This window comes from Erythrolamprus reginae, chromosome 10 (genome assembly GCF_031021105.1).
Source record: "Erythrolamprus reginae isolate rEryReg1 chromosome 10, rEryReg1.hap1, whole genome shotgun sequence".
Classification (NCBI taxonomy): domain Eukaryota; kingdom Metazoa; phylum Chordata; class Lepidosauria; order Squamata; family Dipsadidae; genus Erythrolamprus; species Erythrolamprus reginae.
The window spans coordinates 14084246-14106111 of record NC_091959.1 but is presented as its reverse complement, the minus strand read 5'-3'; the positions used below and the strand labels follow the sequence as shown (position 1 = coordinate 14106111).

Here is a 21866-nt window from a genome sequence, read left to right as displayed (position 1 = left end):
CAGTTTCCCCCCCAGAGGTGTCTCCCGGGGGGGCAGCCGAGTCCTTACCCCATGGCTGAGATTCAATGAGCTTCAGCTGGACGTTGGCTGCAGCCTCGTGGTTCTCCCCGATCTCACGGCACATGCTGAAGCACAGGGCGATCATGTTGTGCTTCTCGCTGTCCCCTGGCCGGCAACGCTTGATGTAGTCCAGCAGGGCGGTCTTGAGGGTGCCGTTCTGCCAGAGGGAGGGTAAGAAGGAAACGGGCATCTCTCCGGCTGAACGTCTGCCACACTGTCCCAAGTAGACAATCCCACTGGCTCTAGTGGCCCAAGCCTCCCGCTCCACTGGCCACGAGATGTCCTCCACAAGGGCAGAATTCCAGAAAGAGGGGGGGCGGGCTTGACACAATCCCAACCCAGCCACCGACTGAGCACATCCTAAATTGGTGGCTTCTTTCTTGAGCGTATCCACCAAGCAGGAGCTCCCGATGGATGAAGACTTAGAAACATAGAAGATTGACTGCAGAAAAAGACCTCCTGGTCCATCTAGTCTGCCCTTATACTATTTCCTGTATTTTATTTTAGGATGGATATACTGTGTTTTTCCCAGGAATGTCTAAATTCAGTGACTATGGATTTACCAACCACGTCTGCTGGAAGTTTGTTCCAAGGATCTACTACTCTTTCAGCAAAATAATATTTTCTTTCCCCCAACTAACCAGCCCTCTGGAATCAGCTCCCCCCGGAGATTCCCACTGCCCCCCTCTCTTTGCCTTCCACAAGAATTTGAAAACTTATTTATGTCGTCAGGCTTGGGGTTACTAGCCCCTCGCCCCTGGCCAACGAGTACAGTAGTACCTCTAGATACGAATTTAATTCGTTCCAGAACGGAGCTCGTATGTCGATCAATTCGTATCTCGAACGAATGGCTCGTATCCCGAATTTGAGCTCGGATGTCGAACAGAAATTTTGCTCCTGTCGTGGCTCGTAACTTGGAATACTCGCATGTGGAGCAGCTCATATCTAGAGGTACTACTGTATATTGTATGTTTGTTGTGGAATCTGAATGAATGATTGTTTTTAGAATGGTTTTTAGATTAGTTATTTATATTAATTGGATTTCAGATGTTTCACTGTATACCGCTCAAAAAAACAACACTGAAACAACACAACATAACTCCAAGTCAATCAAACCTCTGTGAAATCAAACTGACGACTTAGGAAGCGACCCTGATTGACAATCAGTTTCATTTTGTTGTCAGCACACTTAACTTTGTACAGAACAAAGTATCCAATGAGAATATTTCATTCATTCAGATCTAGGATGTGTTCTTGGAGTGTTCCCTTTATTTTTTTGAGCAGTGTATATTGTTTTTTGATACGTTGTGAGCTGCCCCGAGTCTGCATACAAGTCCAATCAATCAATCAATCAATCAATCAATCAATCAATCAATCGCCCAAGGCGGTATCTACGAGACCGCCTTCTGCCGCACGAATCCCAGCGACCAGCTAGGTCCCACAGAGTTGGTCTCCTCCGGGTCCCGTCAACTAAACAATGTCGTTTGGCGGGACCCAGAGGAAGAGCCTTCTCTGTGGTGGCTCCGACCCTCTGGAATCAGCTCCCTCCAGAGATTAGAACTGCCCCCACCCTCCTTGCCTTTCGTAAACTCCTTAAAACCCACCTCTGTCATCAAGTGTGGGGGAAATGAAACATCTCCCCCTGCCTATGTAGCTTTCTATGTATGATATGACTGTATGTATGTTTTTTATATATTGGGGTTTCTTGTTTTTTAGACTTTTTAAATGTATTATTGTTATTTTAGATTCTATTAGATTTGTCATTATATATTGTTTTTATCATTGCTGTAAGCCGCCCCGAGTCTACGGAGAGGGGCGACATACAAATCTAATAAATAATACTAATAATAATACTAATACTAATAATAATAATACTACTACTACTACTACTACTAATAATAATAATAATATACTTGTACCATATACCGCTTCACAGTGCTTTACAAAGGGAAGGGAGCCCCCCCAAGGGTTCTATGCCTGGGGAAAGTAGACTTTGGGCATCATGCTTACCGGGTCCAGCTTCTTTCTCATCAGCACCTCAAAGTAATGTTTTTCATGCAGCAAGTCGAAGATGTAGGTCATCTCGTTGTATCTGCCGATACCAGTGAGAAGGCGAACCTTCGGGGGAGAGAAGGGCTGTCAGCGGAGGGAGTGCTGGACACCCACCGGACCTCTAGTCCCCCCATCCCCAAAGGGCAGCAAGTGGGGCTCCAGGCCCCACTGGCAATTTCCGGATATCCAGCCAGGGTCAGGAAGGCTACCTTGGAGTCCCAGTCAATACAGGGAGTCCTCCACTTACAACAGTCTATGGAGAGGGGCAGCATACAAATCTAATTAATAATAATAATAATAATAATAATAACAACAACAACAACAACAACAACAACAGGTCATTTAGTGACAATGGAACTAAGAAAGGGGGCTTATGACCATTTGTCACTTTTGTGACTGTTGTGGCATCCCAAAGGTCACATGACCAAAATCCAGACATTTGGCACATGTTTACAACAGCTGCAGTGTTTGGGGAGGAGAGAGGGGAGGGGTGTCAGAAATAAGTTTATTTCTTGATATAATATAACAGTGCAAGATAGTGGTCTGTAACCATGGGGAAGGCTGATGTAAGCCGCAATCAGTATGTAATCATGGGTTTGCTGCAACCTGATTGGCTGTAACCTATATAAGGAGGAACACCCTTGCATGGGTGTAGTTTGTGCTGGGTGGTTTGCTATAGTGTGTTCTGTCGGGCTCCATAGTAGACTCCTCCCAAAAATTCACAGGTACAAATTTCAGACACACACACACGTTTGAAAATTCAAAACAATGTTCTTTATAATGAAAAGTCACTTAAACCAAGCCCTCTTTTGGTATAGCAAAGAGCACTCGTCTCCAAACAAACTGGTAATTGGTACAAGTCCCTTATCAGTTCTGTGATACTTAGCTTGCAGCTGTTGGTGGTTTAGTGCTTAGTGGTGGATGCAATAGTAGTGTATGTTAGTATTGTGATAGTTTATTTAGAAAAGCATTTTGATAAGAAGAGATGTACAATATATTTTTACAAAGTGTTTTTCAATGAAGGCTTCTATTAGGTATGGTGGTAAGCTGTGGCTAGCTGGTGGGGTTACCTCTCGCGTGTGTAAAACTCTCCTCCAACAGGGGGTGTTTCATGCACTTTTTCTGACCTCCTGACCAAAATCAATGGGGGGACCAGAGTCACTTAAGCACTGTCAGGTTTAACAGCAGGAATCTGGGGCTGGACTGTGGTTGTAAGTCGGGGACTCCACTGAGCAGCTGAGCAAACACGAAGGTCAGGCAAGGACCCACTCGCTCTCGGCAGCTTCCAGCTAACAGCCCCAAATACTTGGGGAGCGGAAGGGGCCGGTTCCTGCTCCGCAACCCTCCGGGGGCCTGGGCAACCGCAGCCCCTGCAGGGTCCCAGCAGAGCTAACCTACCACAAGGCCGAACTCTTCCTTTGGCGCCAAGTGTTCATCCGTGAGCAGCCGGGCAGCTTGAAGGACACGCGTGATGCCCTCCATGTGACACGTCAAGCTGAAGCAGTTGTGGGCCAGAATCAGGAGCTCCACGGCTGAGGAAAGAGAGAGAGACGCTTCCGTGAACAGAGGCTCCTGCTGCACACTGCTAATGTCGGCTGGCGGGGCCTTCTCTGTGGGGGCCCCGGCCCTCTGGAATCGGAGATTCGTACTGCCCCCTCCCTCCTCGCCTTCCGAAACGAGCTTTAAAAAGTCATCTTGGCCTCCAGGCCTGGGGTTCCTTAGATCTTCCCCCCTGACCAATGAATGCTTTGGTTTGATTGTTGAATGAATGAATGATAATTGATAGTTCTTTAATTAGAATTTTTAAGATTGCTTTTAACGCATTAATTGGATTGTTATTATTGTTCCTTGTTTTTCTGTACATGCTGTGAGCCGCCCGGAATCCTCGGAGATTAAATCCAATTAAATCTAAACCTAAATCTAACCCTGGTGGCCTCCCACCCTCAGCAATTCAACCACCACGGACAATGACCAAGGAGGTCGGGAATCGCCATTTCAGCCAATTGGAAGTCCACTTTCCCACTTGACCCAAGAAAAAGCAATTGCTGTCCAAAAGAAAACAGAAACGTCCAAGTATCTTGAGGACAAAACCAGTAGCTCTGCCCCTTTGTTTCTCTGGGGAACACCGGCATATCCCGAAAGAGCCGGGGTGGCGCAGCAGGTAGAGTGCTGTACTGCAGGCCACTGAAGCTGACTTGTAGATCTGAAGGTCAGCGGTTCAAATCTCATCACCGGCTCAAGGTTGACTCAGCCTTCCATCCTTCCGAGGTGGGTCAAATGAGGACCCAGATTGTGGGGGCAATAGCCTGGCTCTGTTAAAAAAGTGCTATTGCTAACATGTTGGAAGCCGCCCTGAGTCTAAGGAGAAGGGCGGCATAAAAATTGAATAAATAAATAAAATAAATAAATAAGAGTCTCCCCGCCCCCTCCAGCAATCCCAAGAAGAGCACGGAAGCAGGGCAGAGCCTGGAGCAGTGGTTCTCAACCTTCTTAATGCCGTGACCCCTTAATACCATTCCTCATGTTGTGGTGACCCCCAACCAAAAGTCTAGCCCCAATTCTCCCAACAGAGCTTTGAGCTGATTGGCAGGAAGGTCAGAGGGACACCCCCACTGTAAACGCCTGATTGGTCGGATTGTTAAAAATATGTTCCAAGATGCCAGAATAGAAGCTTTAGTTCCTAATACCAGGAGAAATTTGTCTTTTCCCAGGCTCTCAGGCGACCCCTGTGAAATGGTCATTCGACCCCAAAAGGGGTCCCGACCCCCAGGTTGAGAACCACTGGCTTGGAGGAAGCAGCTGCTTCTGGGTTTCGTTCCCCAGGAACACGATGGCACAGTTTCAACAGGTGTCACTATGTTGTGTCAATATGGGCTACGCAAGAAGGGTAGACAAGACACACCACGTGAAAGTGAGGCCAACGTCCAAGGAGATCCATATTCCCTTGGCCAATAGATCCTCATGAGATCTTTGCCAAAGTGCACATATTTTGGATTTGAGACTCAGAAGTGTTGCAGTATAGCTGTTAGAATAGGATTTATAAATCTGGACCTCTAGCATAAAAAATACTCTTATCCTGATTCTATAACCCAGGACAGGAAGGACACTAAACTCGCCTAATCTGCATTCCTGGCAATTACAACAGGGAAACAAAAGGGCTCAAATAAACATCTCACAATAAACAAAGTTTTCACCACTTATAGGATCAAAGGGGGGGATTTACATTGCCTGAAGCATACAACAGGACGACAGAGTAATTAAGGAAGATTAGTAAGATAAGGCAGAAGACTTCAGAGAAATTAGGTGTGAGGAACATCTGCTTTTGGGAAGAGTTTCCTAGGAAATTGTTCCTTGATATCTATGGGAAAAGGAAGAACTCAAAAGATACGTTTGAAGTTGTGTTGTTGGATGTATCATTTGACATGTATATGCAATTATACCCCATTTCCTTATGTTCCTAAATAAAAAGGAGTACATGGCTCTACACTATGTCACTTCACGCAGAGAGAGAATGTGTCCAGGTTCTTCTTTCTAGGATTCGCGTTCGTGAGTGACCCCACACGGCTGGGTTGCACTTAGCCCCTTTTGAGGACATTGCCCTCACTAGGGACTTTGACAGCATCCACACAGAAGTCCTCACAAACCTCACCTGAAATTCCCACCTCACAAGGACCCATTTTCTATCTACCGCGGACTTACTACAGGAAAGCTCCCCATGTGGCACGGACGAAATCTTGTCCAGCAGCTTCATGCCCACAAGCGTGTGGTCCTGGCAAAGCTTGGCCAGTTGCAGGAACCTCTGGCTCTCCTCCGCAGGATTCAGGGCTGCAGTTTGCTCTGTACATAAAATAAGACAGGCTGCGTCTCTCCTCTGCTCCCATCCTGGGAATTACATTACATTCCTTCAGAATGTAAATAATCATTTAAATAATGATCAGGTGAGCGGCAGTCCTGGCAGAATATAGGTTAAAAAGGCAAACGTACATCAAACAATGCACAGTAGCAATCAGAGAACATAGAAACAACGTAGAATACTAAGAATTACTTGACATGATGACGACAAGATTAAAAAATCAAGAAGAATCAGAATTTTATGATGTTTGGCAAAAGGTATACAGTGTTCCCTCGATTTTCGCAGGGGATGCGTTCTGAGACCGCCTGCGAAAGTCGAATTTCCGTGAAGTAGAGATGCGGAAGTAAATACACCATTTTTGGCTATGGACAGTATCACAAGCCATCCCTTAACACTTTAAACCCCTAAATTACCATTTCCCATTCCCTTAACAACCATTTACTCACCATTATTACTGGTATTCACCATTGAATAAGAACTTAATGATCCTGATATTTATAAACATAATTATTTATTAACAATTTTTTTTGGTTATTTATTTGCAAAAATTATTATTTTGGCAATGACGTATGACGTCATTGGGTGGGAAAAACCATGGTATAGAAAAAAATCCGCGAAGTATTTCTTAATTAATTTTTTTAAAAACCGTGGTATAGACTATTCGCGAAGTTCGAACCCGCGAAAATCGAGGGAACACTGTATATCTGGTTGGATACAAAGAAACAGAGATAACCTTATTTTTATACTATTTTAAATATATTTGTACTTGGTAGTTATATTGTACTAGACGGTGATTATTTACAATACAAATGTAAACTCCTTTTTTCTTCTACTATTTCTCTTTTTTTTTCTTAGTACATTTTAAGTCATAATTTTAAATTTTCGATATATTTTTAAATATTTTAGATGTGTTTTTACCTATTATCTTACAATTGATATTTTTAAGTATTTCATAGATGGTGTGAAATAACGATAAGATTTTTTTTTCTTTTCTTTTCTTATTACAAATACAAATATGGCTTCTACTTTGAGAGGAGCGATAGTTGCTCCACTAAATGTTACATGTAATGTATGTTTTGCCTGTCTTTGCAATTTAATAAAAATATTTTTTTTTTAAAAAAAGAATAGTAAGAGTTAAGGGGACACAATCTGAGGTTAGTTGGGGGAAAGATCGAAAGCAACATGAGAAAATATTATTTGACTGAAAGAGTAGTAGATCCTTGGAACAAACTTCCAGCAGAGGTGGTTGGTAAATCCACAGTAGCTGAATTTAAACATGCCTGGGATAAACATATATATATATCCTAAGATAAAATACAGGAAATAGCATAAGGGCAGACTAGATGGACCATGAGGTCTTTTTTCTGCCGTCAATCTTCTATGTTTCTAATGAGTTGGAAGGGACCTTGGAGGTCTTCTAGTTCAAGCGCTGCCCAAGCAGGAGCCCCTCTCAAAATCAATCAAAGCATCCACACGAATCCCAGCGACCAGTTAGGTCCCACAGAGTTGGCCTTCTCTGGGTCCCGTCGACTAAACAATGTCGTCTGGCGGGACCCGGGGGAAGAGCCTTCTCTGTGGCGGCCCCGACTCTCTGGAACCAACTCCCCCCGGATATCAGAGTTGCCCCCACCCTCCTGGCCTTTCGCAAGCTCCTTAAAACCCACCTCTGTCGTCAGGCATGGGGGAATTGAAATTTTCCCTTCCTCCCTAGGCTTATAGAATTTATACATGGTATGCTTGTTTGTATGATTGGTCCCTTAAATTGGGGTTTTTTAGATTATTTTTAAAATTAGATTTGTTTACATTGTCTTTTTATTGTTGTTAGCCGCCCCGAGTCTTCGGAGAGGGGCGGCATACAAATCTAATAAATAAATAAATGAATGAATGAATGAATGAATGAGTAAGTAAGTAAGTAAATAAGTAAGTAAGTAAGTAAGTAAGTAAGTAAGTAAGTAAGTAAGTAAGTAAGTAAATTAATTAATTAATTAATTAATTTTAAAAAAAGAGAGAAGCGTGAAATGACAAGGCCACGGCCAAAGTCCAGCAAGCGGCAACTATCCAGAGCCAGGTGGACTTACTGCCTCTCCCTTCCGAAGGTGCCAGCAGCTCGCGGGTGATTTCCTCTGCCACCATCTCAGCCACAGCCCCGGGCTCCAGCCCCTGGTTGGTGATGAAGGCCTGAGCCTTCTTGTACCAGTCCGGCTGCTGGGAGGACAGGATTGCCCGCAGAAGCTTCTCGGAATCGTGGGCGGCAATCTCACTGAAGGGACAGCCCAGCTCCTGCAGACAGTCGGGGCGAGAGAAGGGTCACATCACTGACCTCCCCGCTTCATCCACCAGGGCTGCTTGGCCTTCACCCGATTCCCGACCCCCAGCCACGTACTTTGGAGAGTTCGTAAAGGTAGAGAATCTGCCGACAGTAATTCCGTCCGTGTACGCATTCCGCCACTAACGTCTGCAGGCTGCCAACCACTCCGCCCTCCGCAGAGGAGCCCCCGACAAAGGACCAGGAATCCAGGCTTGACGCTGAGAAGAAAACCAGGACCTCAGAGTGGAGCAAATAGCCAGAGGAGTAGATGGGGAAAGAAAGTTCATTTCTGAAGGTAATATCACAATGCAAGTAAATGGTTCGTAACCATGGGAGAGGCTGATGTAAGCCATAATCAGCATATACCCTACGAGACTAGACTTTCAATCCTGGGCCTAGAAAGCCTAGACCTAAGACGCCTTAAACAAGATCTAAGTATTGCCCACAAGATCATATGCTGCAACGTCCTGCCTGTCGGTGATTACTTCAGCTTCAACCACAACAACACAAGAGCACACAACAGATTTAAACTCAATATTAACCGCTCCAAACTTGACTGTAAAAAATACGACTTCAGTAACCGAGTTGTCGAAGCGTGGAACTCATTACCGGACTCCATAGTGTCATCCCCAAACCCCCAACACTTTACCCTTTGATTATCCACGGTTGACCTATCCAGATTCCTAAGAGGTCAGTAAGGGGCGAGTACAAGTGCACTAGAGTGCCTTCCGTCCCCTGTCCTATTGCTCTCCTATATCTCCTATATCTTTCTTCTATTCCTATATCTCTTCTTCTATTCTTTCATTGATATGTTCTATTACTTCATCTTCTTTTCTATTCTTTCTTAGATATATTTTACTATGAGTATCTCCTCTATAACCTTCATCATGTATTTTACTCTGTGTGTGTGTGTGTGTGTGTGTGTGTGTGTGTGTATACACACACACACCCACTAAAACCCTCATTGTGTATTGGACAAAATAAATAAATAAAAAAAAATAAAAAATAAAAATGTAATCATGGGTTTGCTAATTGTGCTGCAACCTGATTGGCTGTATCCTATATAAGGAGGTACACCCTTGCATGGGTGTAGTTTGTTACAGTGAGTGGTTTTGTTACAGAGAGTGGTTTGTAGTTTAGTGCTTAGTGGTTGCAGTGGTGGACAATGTTCCCTCTAATTTTTTTTCGGGGTGGGCGGAAAAGTATAGTGTCTGAGCGGCAGTCCCCTTGGGACTGGGCGGCATAGAAGTATGTATGTATGTATGTATGTATGTATGTATGTATGTATGTATGTATGTATGTATAAATAAATACATACATACATACATAAATAAATAAATATTAAAAGAAATTAATAATAAAACAAAACAAAACTCTATTACTATTAAAACTAAAACAAACAGCAAATCCAAAAACATAACTATTAATAAAAACAGGTGAGGGCTGGGGTATTTTTTCTCTGTTATTATTTAAGGGCTTTTACCATATGCTTTAAATCAAGAGTCACTTCTCTCTCTGTTTCTCTCTCTTTCCTGTCATTCTCTGCCTCAATCATTTTCTCATTTCTCTTTCTTTCTCCCCTTTATTCTATCATTTCTCTCTCTCTCTCTCTTCCTTCCACTCCTCTCTCTCTTGCTTTCCTCTCTCTCACTCTTTCTTTCTTGCTCTCTCTCACTCACTCTCTTCCTTCCTATCTTCTCTCTCTCTCTCTTTCTCTCTCTCTCCCTTTCTTTCCTTCTCTCTTCCTTCCACTTTTTTCTCTTTCTCTCTCTTTTCCTTCCTTCCCCTCTTCCCCTCCCTCTCTTTCTCCCTCTCTCCCTTTATATTTATCTCTTCCTTCCTTCCTCTCTTCCTCCCTTTCTCTCTCCCTCTCGTTCACTTTTCTCTCCCTTCCTTCCCTCCCTCCCTCCTTCTTTCCTCTCCACTTCTCTTTCCCTCCCTCTCTTTCCCTTCTTTCTCTCCACATCTCCGGCAGGCAGCTGGCTTTGCTGACCGGCACCAGGCTCAAGCCAGCTGCCCGGGAAATCCCTGTGCCGGCCAGGAAAGCCAGTTTTCCGGGAAAGCAGCTCGCTTTTCAAATGCACTGCTTTCCTGCACCTCTTTCCTGGGCGGGGGGGTGGGGGAGGAAGGCCACTTCCCCCCACCCCCAGGAAAGAGGTGCAGGAAAGCAGCGTGTCTGAAAGGCACGCTGCTTTCCCGGAAAACTGGCTTTCCTGGCCGGCACAGGTGTACGCAAAACTCTCACTCTGCCCATCAGGTTATGGGACCAGTAGCTCTGCCCAACATCTAAGCCTAAGGGCTACCGCCAAGAGGAAAGAGCACCATGGCCCTGGAGAGAGTAACTGGTTTCCCTCGGACATTTCACGGGGGATGCAACTTACAACTCTTCAGCCGTTTCTTCCCAAGGGCCGCTTCTCTCTGCCTCTTGGTCTCCTCGGCGGCCAACAGAGCCTCGATGTCTGGATGAAAGCCTCCCTCGTCCTCCTCTCCCAAGGCCAGCTTTCTGCAATGCAAGATCCGTGCCGCGTCTCTGTTGTAGAAGCTGAAATAGCGGCAAACCCGAGCGGCTTCGTGCACGCTTCCTTCATCCAGAAGACGTCCAATCAGGAAACTCAGTGACGCCGTTTCACCTTTGGAAAGTCCAGCTGTGGGCGCATCCTGGGAAGGGAAACCTCTGAGCTCCAGGTACTGCGAGAGGTTTAAAGCAGCGACCTTAGAAAAGCAGAATTCCTTGGCCAAGGAGTCAAAGGACAGCTCACTACTGATGGACATCTGGTGAGAACCTCTGGGCTCCATCGGCCCGGTGCCTTGGCTGAAACTCCGTCGCCTGATGCGGCACCGCCAAATTTCCCTCTCTATCTCCTCCAGGTCATCCACAGGAACCGGGTCGCTTCCGACCAGCCAGTGTCCAGCTAAAGCGAGCAGGAGTTGCCTCTCTAAGATACTGGACACTCGGTCGTCCTCCGGGACCAAGTCTGCCTGAGCTGAGAAAAAGCCGGAAGCAGCTCGGCTGGAGATGGCATTCTGCGCGAAGTTCTCGTGGGACTTTTTCCAGAACTCGACTCGTGTCCGTTCTTGAGCCCAGTGGCCAGCCTGTTTCAAGAGGAGGAGGTTTTGGAGCACCTGGAAAGGACACAAACCACCATCAGGAGGAACTCAGCTGCACAGAAATAAATAATAATTAATAATAATAATAATTTATTGGATTTGTATGCCGCCCCTCTCCGTAGACTCGGGGCGGCTAAAAACAATGATTAAAACAGCATGTAAAAATCCAATAATAAAACAACTAAAAACCCTTATTATAAAACCAAACATACACACAGACATACCATGCATAACTTGTAATGGCCTAGGGGGAAGGAATATCTCAACTCCCCCATGCCTGGCCGTATAAGTGAGTCTTGAGTAGTTTACGAAAGACAGGGAGGGTGGGGGCAATTCTAATCTCCGGGGGGAGTTTATGTTTATGTTTATTAGATTTCTATGCCGCCCCTCTCTGTAGACTCGGGGCGGCTCACAACACAATAAAAACAGTTTATAAAAAATCTAATAATTTACAATTTAAGATATTTTAAAAACCCCATTATTAAGCAGACATACATACAAGCATACCATACATAAATTGTTGGTTCCAGAGGGCCGGGGCCGCCGCAGAGAAAGCTCTTCCCCTGGGGCCCGCCAAACGACATTGCTTAGTCAACGGGACTCGGAGAAGGCTAACTCTGTGGGACCTTATCGGTCGCTGGGATTCGTGCGGTAGCAGGCGGTTCCGGAGGTAATCTGGTCCAATGCCATGTAGGGCTTTAAAGGTCATGACCAACACTTTGAATTGTGACCGGAAACTGATCGGCAGCCATTGCAAGCCACGGAGTGTTGAAGAAACGTGGGCGAATCTTGGAAGCCCCACGATGGCTCTCGCGGCTGCGTTCTGCACGATCTGAAGTTTCCGAACACTTTTCAGAGGTAGCCCCATGTAGAAGAAAGCATTGTCTGACACAGAACCACATTTACCCCATGCATGGCTTGCCTCCCCCTCCCTTCCTTCTCAGCCCCTCTTCCTGGCAGAGGCTCAGTGAACTCTGGAGAGCCAAGCGTGGCTTTCTGTGAAGGTCAGGCTGCCTGGGGCTGGCAGGGGTCCCAAGCAAGGCCGGCAAAGCAGGCGTCCCACTGGGCCAATGCAGATTTAGACACATAGCTGCACCAGACGTGGGGGAGGGGAAGGCAGCCACCAACAGCTGACAGGGGCGACACTAATTTGGCAGTGGACAAAATGATCAAGGGGAATAAAACTGAAAAAAAAAAAAGGGCTTGACTCCAGGCCACCTCCTGAATGACGACGTTGTCTACTGGCAGGGCTGCGAGCTCTGCCACCCTACGAGCCGCAGCGAAAGAGCCGCCCTCCTGCAGCTGCTCCAAAATCCTCCGGCACTCCTCCTGGAACCTCTCCAAGCTGTAGTTGCTCAGCAGAGCCCGGCTGATGGAGGTGGGCGAACCTTCCAGGATGGCACCGAGGGCACTGAGCTTCTGCAGATCTGGCCCTGCAAAGGGAGAAGAGGAGCAATAGTGAGAGGGCAGACTTTGGGAGTGGAGCAAAGGGGCTTTTCCTGACCCCCCCTCCAACCCCAACAGGGCTGCATACTGAGGCACCCCGGTTGGATGTTTAAGCCAGTGTTTTTCAACCAGTGTGCCACGGCACACTAGTGTGCCGTGAGACATGGTCAGGTGTGCCGTGAAGCTCAGAGAGAGAGAAAAAACCAAGAGAGAGAGAGAGAAAGAGAGAAAGAAAGCAAGAGAGAGAGAGAAAGAGAGAGAAAGAAAGAGCAAGAGAGAGAGAAAGAAAGCAAGCAAGAGAGAGACAGAAAGAAAGCAAGAGAGAGAGAGAGAAAGAAAGCAAGGGAGAGAAAAAGAAAGAGAATGAGAGACAGAGAAAGAAAGAGAGAAAGAAAGCAAGGGAGAGAAAAAGAAAGCAAGGGAGAGAAAAAGAAAGAGAATGAGAGACAGAGAAAGAAAGAGAGAGAGAAAGAGAACAAGAGAGAGAGAGAAAGCAAGAGAGAGCGCAAGAGAGCAAGAGAAAGAAAGAAAGAGAGAAAGAGAGGGAGGGAAGGTGGGAGAGAGAAAGAGAGCAAAAAAGAGGAAGGAAGGAAGAGAGAAAGAAAGAGGGATGGAGAGAGAGAGAAAAAAGAGGAAGGGAGAGAAAGAGGGAGGGAGAAATAGAGCGAAAGGGAGGAAAAGAGAGAGAAAAAAATTTTTGTCCAAACTTTTTTTAGCCCCCCCCCCTCCACTCAATGTGCCCCATGGTTTTGTAAATGTAAAAAATGTGCCGCGGCTCAAAAAAGGTTGAAAATCACTGGTTTAAGCTAACATCCAAACCAGGGGGAGCTCTGCAGCTAAAGCGGCCAATGAATCCCACCGAATCCTGCACCCTGTTCTCCAAAACGGTCACCGGCTGTCCCATGTACAGGCAACTGGCTGCCCAATGCTAGAGTCCTGAGCCCCCCAGCCTGCCCCCAGCCGTGTCAGCCACAGTCGCGAAGGGAAGGAAGGTGCCCTTGCCATGGAGAAGAGCAGTTCCTGCATCTGAGAGCATCTCGAGGAGTTTCCTGAATTCGTACTCTGTCCTGCATTGGTGCAGCATCAGGCTGAGAAGGAAGGAGGCCTGTGTCTCCAGCCAGGGCCCCGGGAGGACGGGCAGCCCCCTCTCGTGCTGGTCTTCAAGCTGCAGGAAGTTAAGACATATTGGAAAATGATAGAAAGAATAATACAAGAAATAATAAAGCAAGAGGTAGAAAAAACTCCGGGAATTTTACTTACTAGGTATAAACAAACAGAAATATAAGAAAGATATTTTACATCTAGTTATTCACATAACGACAGCGGCCAGGATAGTATATGCGCAAAATTGGAAGGGGGAAGATATTCCCAAAGAGGAGGAGGTTATTAAGAAAATATTAGACTGCGCTGAAATGGATATGATGACAAGATGGTTAAATAACCAAGAAGAATCTGAATTTTATGTGATTTGGAATAAAGTGTATACATGGATAGACAAAAAGAAGAATTAAAAATGCACAATAATAGTATGGTTAGGATTTAATTTAATTCTTGTGTTTGTACTTTGCTTAGATATGAAGTTTATGTGTTTTTTTCATAATAAGGTAACATAAAATCTCTTCTTTTCACTTAAAGTAATAGGTTGACTTAACATATGAATAATGTATTCTTTTTTCTGTAATGCAATTTGACTTCTTGAACAAGCGGGGTATTTGCAACCCCAATTTTATGTTAAATGTGTGTTTGTATGTTTGTCAATTTTAAGAAAATCAATAAAGTTTATTTAAAAGAAGAAGAAGAAGAAGAAGAAGGAGGAGGAGGAGGAGGAGGAGGAAGACGAAGATGAAGAAGGAGGAGGAGGAGAAGCAGAAAGAAGGGAGCAGGAGGAAGAGGAGGAGAAGAAGAAGAAGGGAAGGGAAGGGAGGGAGGGAGGGAGGGAGGGAGGAAGGAAGGAAGGAAGGAAGGAAGGAAGGAAGGAAGGAAGGAAGGAAGGAAGGAAGGAAGAGGAGGAGGTCACTGGGCAAGACTCTTCCAAGGCCTTTCCCTCCACAGCTCAGGCCCAGAATAAAATTGCCTGCATCAAAAGCCCCTCAAGCAGCAGCAGTTTTGGTTCCTTGAAACTCTGCGCACAAAGAAATGCTTGCACAGGTGGCCAGGTGAAGCCTCCTTCCCAGATGTGGGATGCTCAGGTTGGACAGTGACGTGTGCTTGCCCCTGTGGCTCTGAGGGCCTGCGGAGTCCAGCACAATTCTGCCACTGCACCCGGGCAGGTAGCGAAATCAGGCGCAGACACGCAAGTGCGCCCATGGCCCAGGTAGTGGACATAAGATGGCCTTGAACTTCTCAAAAGAATGCTTGGTGGCTGCATCTGCTCCCTACTGAAACACCCCCCCACCCCCAAGTCCACATAAACATCAGGCCTCCTACAGATAGTGTGGCAAGCCATTGACTCAACACCAACTTCTGCACTGGCTTGACCGTGTGCAATTTCGCTACCTGCCCAGGTGCACTAGCAGAATTGCGCTGGACTCCGCCATCACCATTCCCCCTTAGCAGTCCCACCTCTGCGCCTTCCATTGGAAAACCTGCTTTGCTGAGTAAAAGCCCCCTTGCTGGACCAGCCTCTTCAACTTCAAAATGTACAATTTCCTCCAATTGGGAGCGGAACTGACCCTTCTCATTCACACTGGTTCTTCTCGCTCCCTGGCCGACTGGCCAGCCCGAGGGGGCTACCCTCCCAGGTGGGACAAGCGGGATGCCACAACCGCCCTTGCCCTGAATAGCCAAATCCAGGAGCCCAGAATGGACCACCCTGGCTGGACCCCTGGGAATTCTCATCCCCCGGAAGCCGGGTGACCTCCAAGGGCAGCATCCAGGACATGAAAAGGCAAACCTGCCCGTTCGGTTTGTAAAAAGCCACAGGGAGCAAATTGCATTCTGCTTACGTTTGAAAGATGGTCTTGGAACGCCAGCAGTTTGATCTTGGCTTGGCTGTAATTTTTGTAATCCAGGCACAGTTCGTACACTTCCAGTATCACCAGCAAAGGAGAATCCTGAATGTCAGACAAGAAATAAAGAACAGTCTGCCCGGATTCTACCCAGAGAGGGTTGCCCATCTTTGGAAGGAAAACAGGGGATGGGGTGGGTCAGAATCCCTCTCCTCATCCCTAAAGCTCACAGGTAAGAAAGTGAGGACAAATGAAGGGAAATATTTCTTCACCCAGAGGGTCTTTGGGTTATGGAATTCACTTCCAGAAGAGGTCGTGACAGCTGTCAGCCTTGATATCTTCAAGGCAGGATTAGGCAGATTCAGGGATGCCAAGTGTATCGGTGGTTATTGAAACAGATGTCCATGTGCCGCCTCTATGTTGGTTGAGGCAGGCAGAATTCCCTTGAGTACCATTTGTTAGGGATCAAGGGAAAGGGAGGGTTTTGCCTTCAGTTTCTGCTCAAGATCCCCATGGACAATTGGTGGGCCACTGTGTGACACAGAATGCTGGACTCGATGGGCTTTGGTCTGATCCAGCATGGCTCTTCTTAGGTTCTCCCCAGCAGTCCATGAGATCTGCCCCCCGCAAGTGCTTCGGGGACCCCTGCCAGGTGCCTCCAAAGGCCCAGAGACCAACCCCGGCCAGCTCACCTTCAGGAAGAGCTGGAAGCCCTGAAGGAGGATCCTGGCCTTCTGCCTCTTCAACAGCCACTGCCAGAGGAGGGCTAAGTCTGCCAGGCCCCACCGGTGGGCGTCAGCCGTGCCTTCAAGGTGCTCGGTCACCTCGCTGGTGGCAGAGCTGTCCAGGGAAGTTATTATCCAAACGCAGAGGCAGTGGAGAAGGCTGGCGTCCTGCCCAAAGCATGGAAGTGAGAGAAGAAAATCAGAATTTTTTAAAAAGCAGAGAGCGGACTGAATAACCCACACGCCAAGGTCCAAACTTTGCCCAATGCATCGTCCCAGAGTCGCCTTTCACCCCTCTCTGGTCTGGCCGGGAGCCCGGAGGCGCATCCCGGAGAACTCCTACCTGGAAGCCGGCAGCCAGCACACTCAGGAGGGGCAAGTGGTGCTTCAGCGAGGCAACCAAGAGGTGTCGCCAAGGACACGGCTGCTCCTGGCTCTGGAGGAGGATGTGGAAAAGGCCCCGCGGCTTCTGCTCCAGCCCCTGCAAGGCCCCCGGAGGCTGCAAACGCCCCAGGGCCAGCTCCAAGTGGTTCCGCAGGGGCAGGGGGAAGTCCCAGAGGAGAGGGATCACCTGGGAGAAGGAAGCAGCTCCATAAAGCTTTGACCCGGAACACACACACCCCGGCCAAAGAAACACAGAAACATAGAAGATTGACAGCAGAAAAAGACCACATGGACCATCTAGTCTGCCCCTTATACTATTTCCTATATTTTATCTTAGGATGGATATACTGTATGTTTATACCTGGCATGTTTAAATTCAGTTACTGTGGATTTACCAACCACGTCTGCTGGAAGTTTGTTCCAAGGATCTACTACTATTTATAGCAGCACGAAGCTTATAACTTCAGCCTGATGATGGTGAATGTGATTTCACCGAAATGTCGCATAGACACTCAAAATATTACACGGGGCAAAACCCAAACTCAGAACAATCTACACACACACACGCACACACACACATATACATACATACATACATGCATGCATGCATACATACATACATACATACATACATACATACATACATACATACATACATACATACATATGCCCTGGGGCATCAGGATGGGGGTCCATCTTCCACCCAAACCTCACAGGCTCAGCCCAGCATCCAGCAGCTCCTCACCTCGCTTGGCCGGTAGCCGTGCCTTTGCGCTTCGGTCACAAACTGCAGCCATTCGTTGGAACGCGCACAGGCCCTCAGGTAGGATGTGCTCAGCCTGATACGGTGCAGCTGGCAAAACTGGAGGACCAGGGACCAGAGATGCCTCGCCTCGCCGGAGGTCCTGGAAGGAAGGAGCCTTCAGCCGCCTGGGCCTTTCCTCGCCCTCCCCACCCTGCTCTCGACCCCCCCAGCCCACCCCAAGTAAACAAGTGAGCCAGAGGTCCCATGGTTGATCGTTGGAGTTAATACTTATTTATCCTAAACCCCTGATGGCGGGACCTGTGCCGTGCAGAGCCAGAATGCCTTCGGGACCGCCTTCTGCCGCACGAATCCCAGCGGTCGATTAGGTCCCACAGAGTTGGCCTTCTCCGAGTCCCGTTGACTAAACAATGTCGTCTGGCGGGGCCCAGGGGAAGAGCCTCCTCTGTGGCGGCCCCGGCCCTCTGGAATCCAACTCCCCCTGGAGATTAGAGCCCAGTCCAGCCCAGCTAATGCTAATTATTCCAACTCTCCACCTTCACAAAAAAGTGAATGCAAGACCTCAGATTTTGTAATAGTCTTACATGAAATGATAACTTAAGCTCTCTGGGAGTAAAGACAACAGGTTGTTTCTCTTGCTCTCTCGGTGGTCTTGACCGAGAGCACAAACTCACTTTTGGATCTCTTGATGGTCAACCTTATCCCAGACGGCTTCCTCTAAGCAGACCAGAAGGTCTTCGGCTGCGGTTTTTTCTCCATCAGCCAGCTCTCCCAGCTTTTCAACTGGAAACAGAAAGAGGCCAGAGAGTCCGCTAAGTCAGTGTTTCCCAACCTTGGCAACTTGAAGATATTTGGACTTCAACTCCCAGAATTCCCCAGCCAGCATTTGCTGGGTGGGGAATTCTGGGAGTTAAAGTCCAGATATCTTCAAGTTGCCAAGGTTGGGAAACACTGCGCTAAGATTATCAGCCCAACACAGTAGACCTTCCCAAGAAGCCCAGGACTACAGTGGTCCCTTGACTTTTGCGGGTCCGACTTTCGCGAAAGTCTATACCATGGGTTTGCAAAAAATATTAATTTAAACAATACTCCGTGGTTTTTTTTGAACACCAGTGGTTTTCCCGCGGCCACCCGATGTACAGTACTGTGCGTTTTAACTCTCCTCCTCCCCCACCATCTTGCTTCTTTAAATAAAAGCTCCTCTTCCGCCCCAGCCTCCTGATCCCTCCCCTTTAATTTTCGGAGCATTGCTATGCTTCAATTGAAGCTGAGTCTTACTGCCGCCTGCAGCCGCCTCTTCTTCCCCCACCCATCTAAGCTGACCGGCCTGGAATCCTGGCTTCAAGTCCTGGTCTGGATCCCTCTTGCCTTGAGCTTCCCCTTTATTATTATTATTATTATTATTATTATTATTATTATTATTATTATTATTTATTGTTATTATTATTTATTGTTATTATTGTTATTATTGTTATTATTGTTACTGTTATTGTTGTTATTAATTAGATTTGTATGCCGCCCCTCTCCGGAGTCCCCTTCCCCTGCCCTAACCCTGAGCACCGGCAGCAAGCACAGCAAAGCCCCCAGATCACCGCCCCGTTGCCCCTGGGGGTTCTGGGGGTAAGTAAAACCAGGAATGGAGGAGGGAGGGGGATGAAGGAAGGAAGGGAGCGTCTCTAGTTCGCTGAAATTTGACTTTCACGGGCGGTCTTGGAACTTATCCCCCGCGAAAGTCAAGGGACCACTGTATAGGAATTTTGTTTTATTTATTTAGCGTAGGGCAGTGATGGCGAACCCATGGCACAGGTGCCACAGGTGGCACACGGAGCCATATCTTATCATATCAAACCCAGAGATTAGAATTGCCCCCACCCTCCTCGCCTTTCGTAAGCTCCTTAAAACCCACTTCTGTCGTCAGGCATGGGGGAATTGAGATATTCCCCCACTCGCCTGCCATCCACGGAATCTACCACTCCTCGGAGAGGGGCAGCATACAAATCTAATAAATTATTATTATTATTATTATTATTATTATTATTATTACTTTCATTCCTTTTCCCCCCATCAATACAACATCTCCTTGTCAGCAAGAATAATTCAAACACCTAAGGCATCTAAAAAGCAGATTTTGCTTGAAATGTTTTCCATTTATCGCTCTGACAACTCCAGGGTGATCGACTTTCTATAAAACCTTAAGCCAGGTGCCCCAAGGAAGAATAACATTCAAGGGATTGAGCAGGTATTTGGAAACGTTACCGGCACCTCCCGCCAAGTAGAATTGCAAAAATGTTTCCTAATATGTCCCCATTATGTTGGAAGTGTAAGAAAGAAATAGGTTCATATTATCATCAATGGTGGAGGTGTAGCAAAGTCAAGATATACTGGAAAATGATAGAAAGAATAATAAAAGAAATAGTAACGCAAGAGACAGAAAAAACTCCAGAATTTTACTTATTGGGTATAACTAAACAGAAATACAAGAAAGATATTTTACATTTAGTTATTCATATAACGACAGCGGCCAGGATAGTATATGCGCAAAATTGGAAAGGGGAAGGTATTCCCAAAGAGGAAGAGGTCATTAAGAAAATATTAGATTACGCTGAAATGGATATGATGACAAGACGGTTAAATAACCAAGAAGAATCAGAATTTTATGTGATTTGGAATAAAGTGTATATATGGATAGATAAGAAGAAGAAGAAGTAAAAGTTAAAACTAGGTGAGAATTGTAGAAGTATTGTTATGATTTAAATTTTGAGTTTTTGTCTTGTTTATATATGAAGGTTTTTTATATAAGGTTAAACAAAATTTCTTCTTTTCACTCAAATTAATATGTTGGTGAGACCACATTTGGAATACTGTGTTCAGTTCTGGAGACCTCACCTACAAAAAGATATTGACAAAATTGAACGGGTCCAAAGACGGGCTACAAGAATGGTGGAAGGTTTTAAGCATAAAACGTATCAGGAAAGACTTCATGAACTCAATCTGTATAATCTGGAGGGCAGAAGGAAAAGGGGGGACATGATCGAAACATTTAAATATATTAAAGGGTTAAATAAGGTCCAGGAGGGAAGTGTTTTTAATAGGAAAGTGAACGCAAGAACAAGGGGACACAATCTGAAGTTAGTTGGGGGAAAGATCAAAAGCAACATGAGAAAATATTATTTTACTGAAAGAGTAGTAGATCCTTGGAACAAACTTCCAGCAGACGTGGTTGGTAAATCCACAGTCACTGAATTTAAACATGCCTGGGATAAACATATATCCATCCTAAGATAAAAATACAGAAAATAGTATAAGGGCAGACTAGATGGACCATGAGGTCTTTTTCTGCCGTCAGTCTTCTATGTTTCTATGTTTCTATGTTGATTTAAGGCATTAATAATGTATTCTTTTTTCTGTATGGTAATTTGACTTCTAGAATAAGAGGGCTAATTGCAACCCCAACTTTATGTTAAATGTGTGTTTGTGTGTTTGTGTGTATGTCAATTTTTATGAAAAATCAATAAAGTCTATGAAAACAAAACAAAACAGGAAACGTTACCCAAGGATTGTCTGATGGAGTGATGCTGGGGCTCCTCTCTCTTGGACAAGAAGCTCAAAATCACGTTGGCGGCTTTAACGTCCACTCGGAGCTTCAGACTCTGCAGGCCCAGCATTTCCAGAAAGCAGACAGCGGTCGCAGCAAGAGAAGGGGAGTAGAAAACCGAGAGGGCCGTGGAGTAGGCTTCGTTGGCCACTTGCTGAACCCTGGAAAAGACACAATTTTGCTCTCAGCACAAATTCCACGGACTTCCTTGGGATGGGAGGCAGACAATCGACAAGAGTCCCAGGGCACAAGCCAGTTTCCCCTGAACTAAGGCCGTGAGCCCTGGGCTGGAGTTCAGTTCTGGAGACCTCGCCTACAAAAAGAGATGGATAAAATTGAACGGGCCCAAAGACGGGCTACAGGAATGGTGGAAGGTCTGAAGCATAAAACCTATCAGGAAAGGCTTCATGAACTCCATCTGTATAGTCTGGAGCAGTGTTTCCCAACCTTGGCCACTTGAAGATATTTGGACTTCAACTCCCAGAATTCCACAGCCAGCGGATGCTGGCTGGGGAATTCTGGGGGTTGAAGTCCAGCTATCTTCAAGTGGCCAAGGTTGGGAAACACTGGTCAGGAGGACGGAAGGGAAAGGGGGGACATGATCGAAACATTTAAATATGTTAA

The 21866-nt window shown here is 46.3% G+C and overlaps 1 protein-coding gene across 2 annotated transcripts in view; it reads right to left on the bottom strand.

Moving 5' to 3' along the window:
* SPG11 (SPG11 vesicle trafficking associated, spatacsin) overlaps positions 1-21866 on the bottom strand; it is a 65667-nt gene that overhangs the window by 9855 nt on the left and 33946 nt on the right. The window contains exons 22-36 of one of the 2 annotated variants that reach the window (XM_070763023.1): positions 21198-21403; positions 18322-18430; positions 17630-17789; positions 16844-17071; positions 16468-16668; positions 15773-15880; positions 13830-13992; positions 12600-12814; positions 10655-11396; positions 8349-8491; positions 8044-8245; positions 5812-5949; positions 3511-3644; positions 2071-2178; positions 49-217 (exon numbers count right to left, since the gene is read on the bottom strand). In XM_070763023.1, the coding sequence (XP_070619124.1) occupies positions 49-217; positions 2071-2178; positions 3511-3644; positions 5812-5949; positions 8044-8245; positions 8349-8491; positions 10655-11396; positions 12600-12814; positions 13830-13992; positions 15773-15880; positions 16468-16668; positions 16844-17071; positions 17630-17789; positions 18322-18430; positions 21198-21403 (3026 nt within the window). The remainder of the gene's footprint in view (positions 1-48; positions 218-2070; positions 2179-3510; positions 3645-5811; positions 5950-8043; positions 8246-8348; positions 8492-10654; positions 11397-12599; positions 12815-13829; positions 13993-15772; positions 15881-16467; positions 16669-16843; positions 17072-17629; positions 17790-18321; positions 18431-21197; positions 21404-21866) is intronic. The other variant, XM_070763025.1, reaches the window with a different exon arrangement.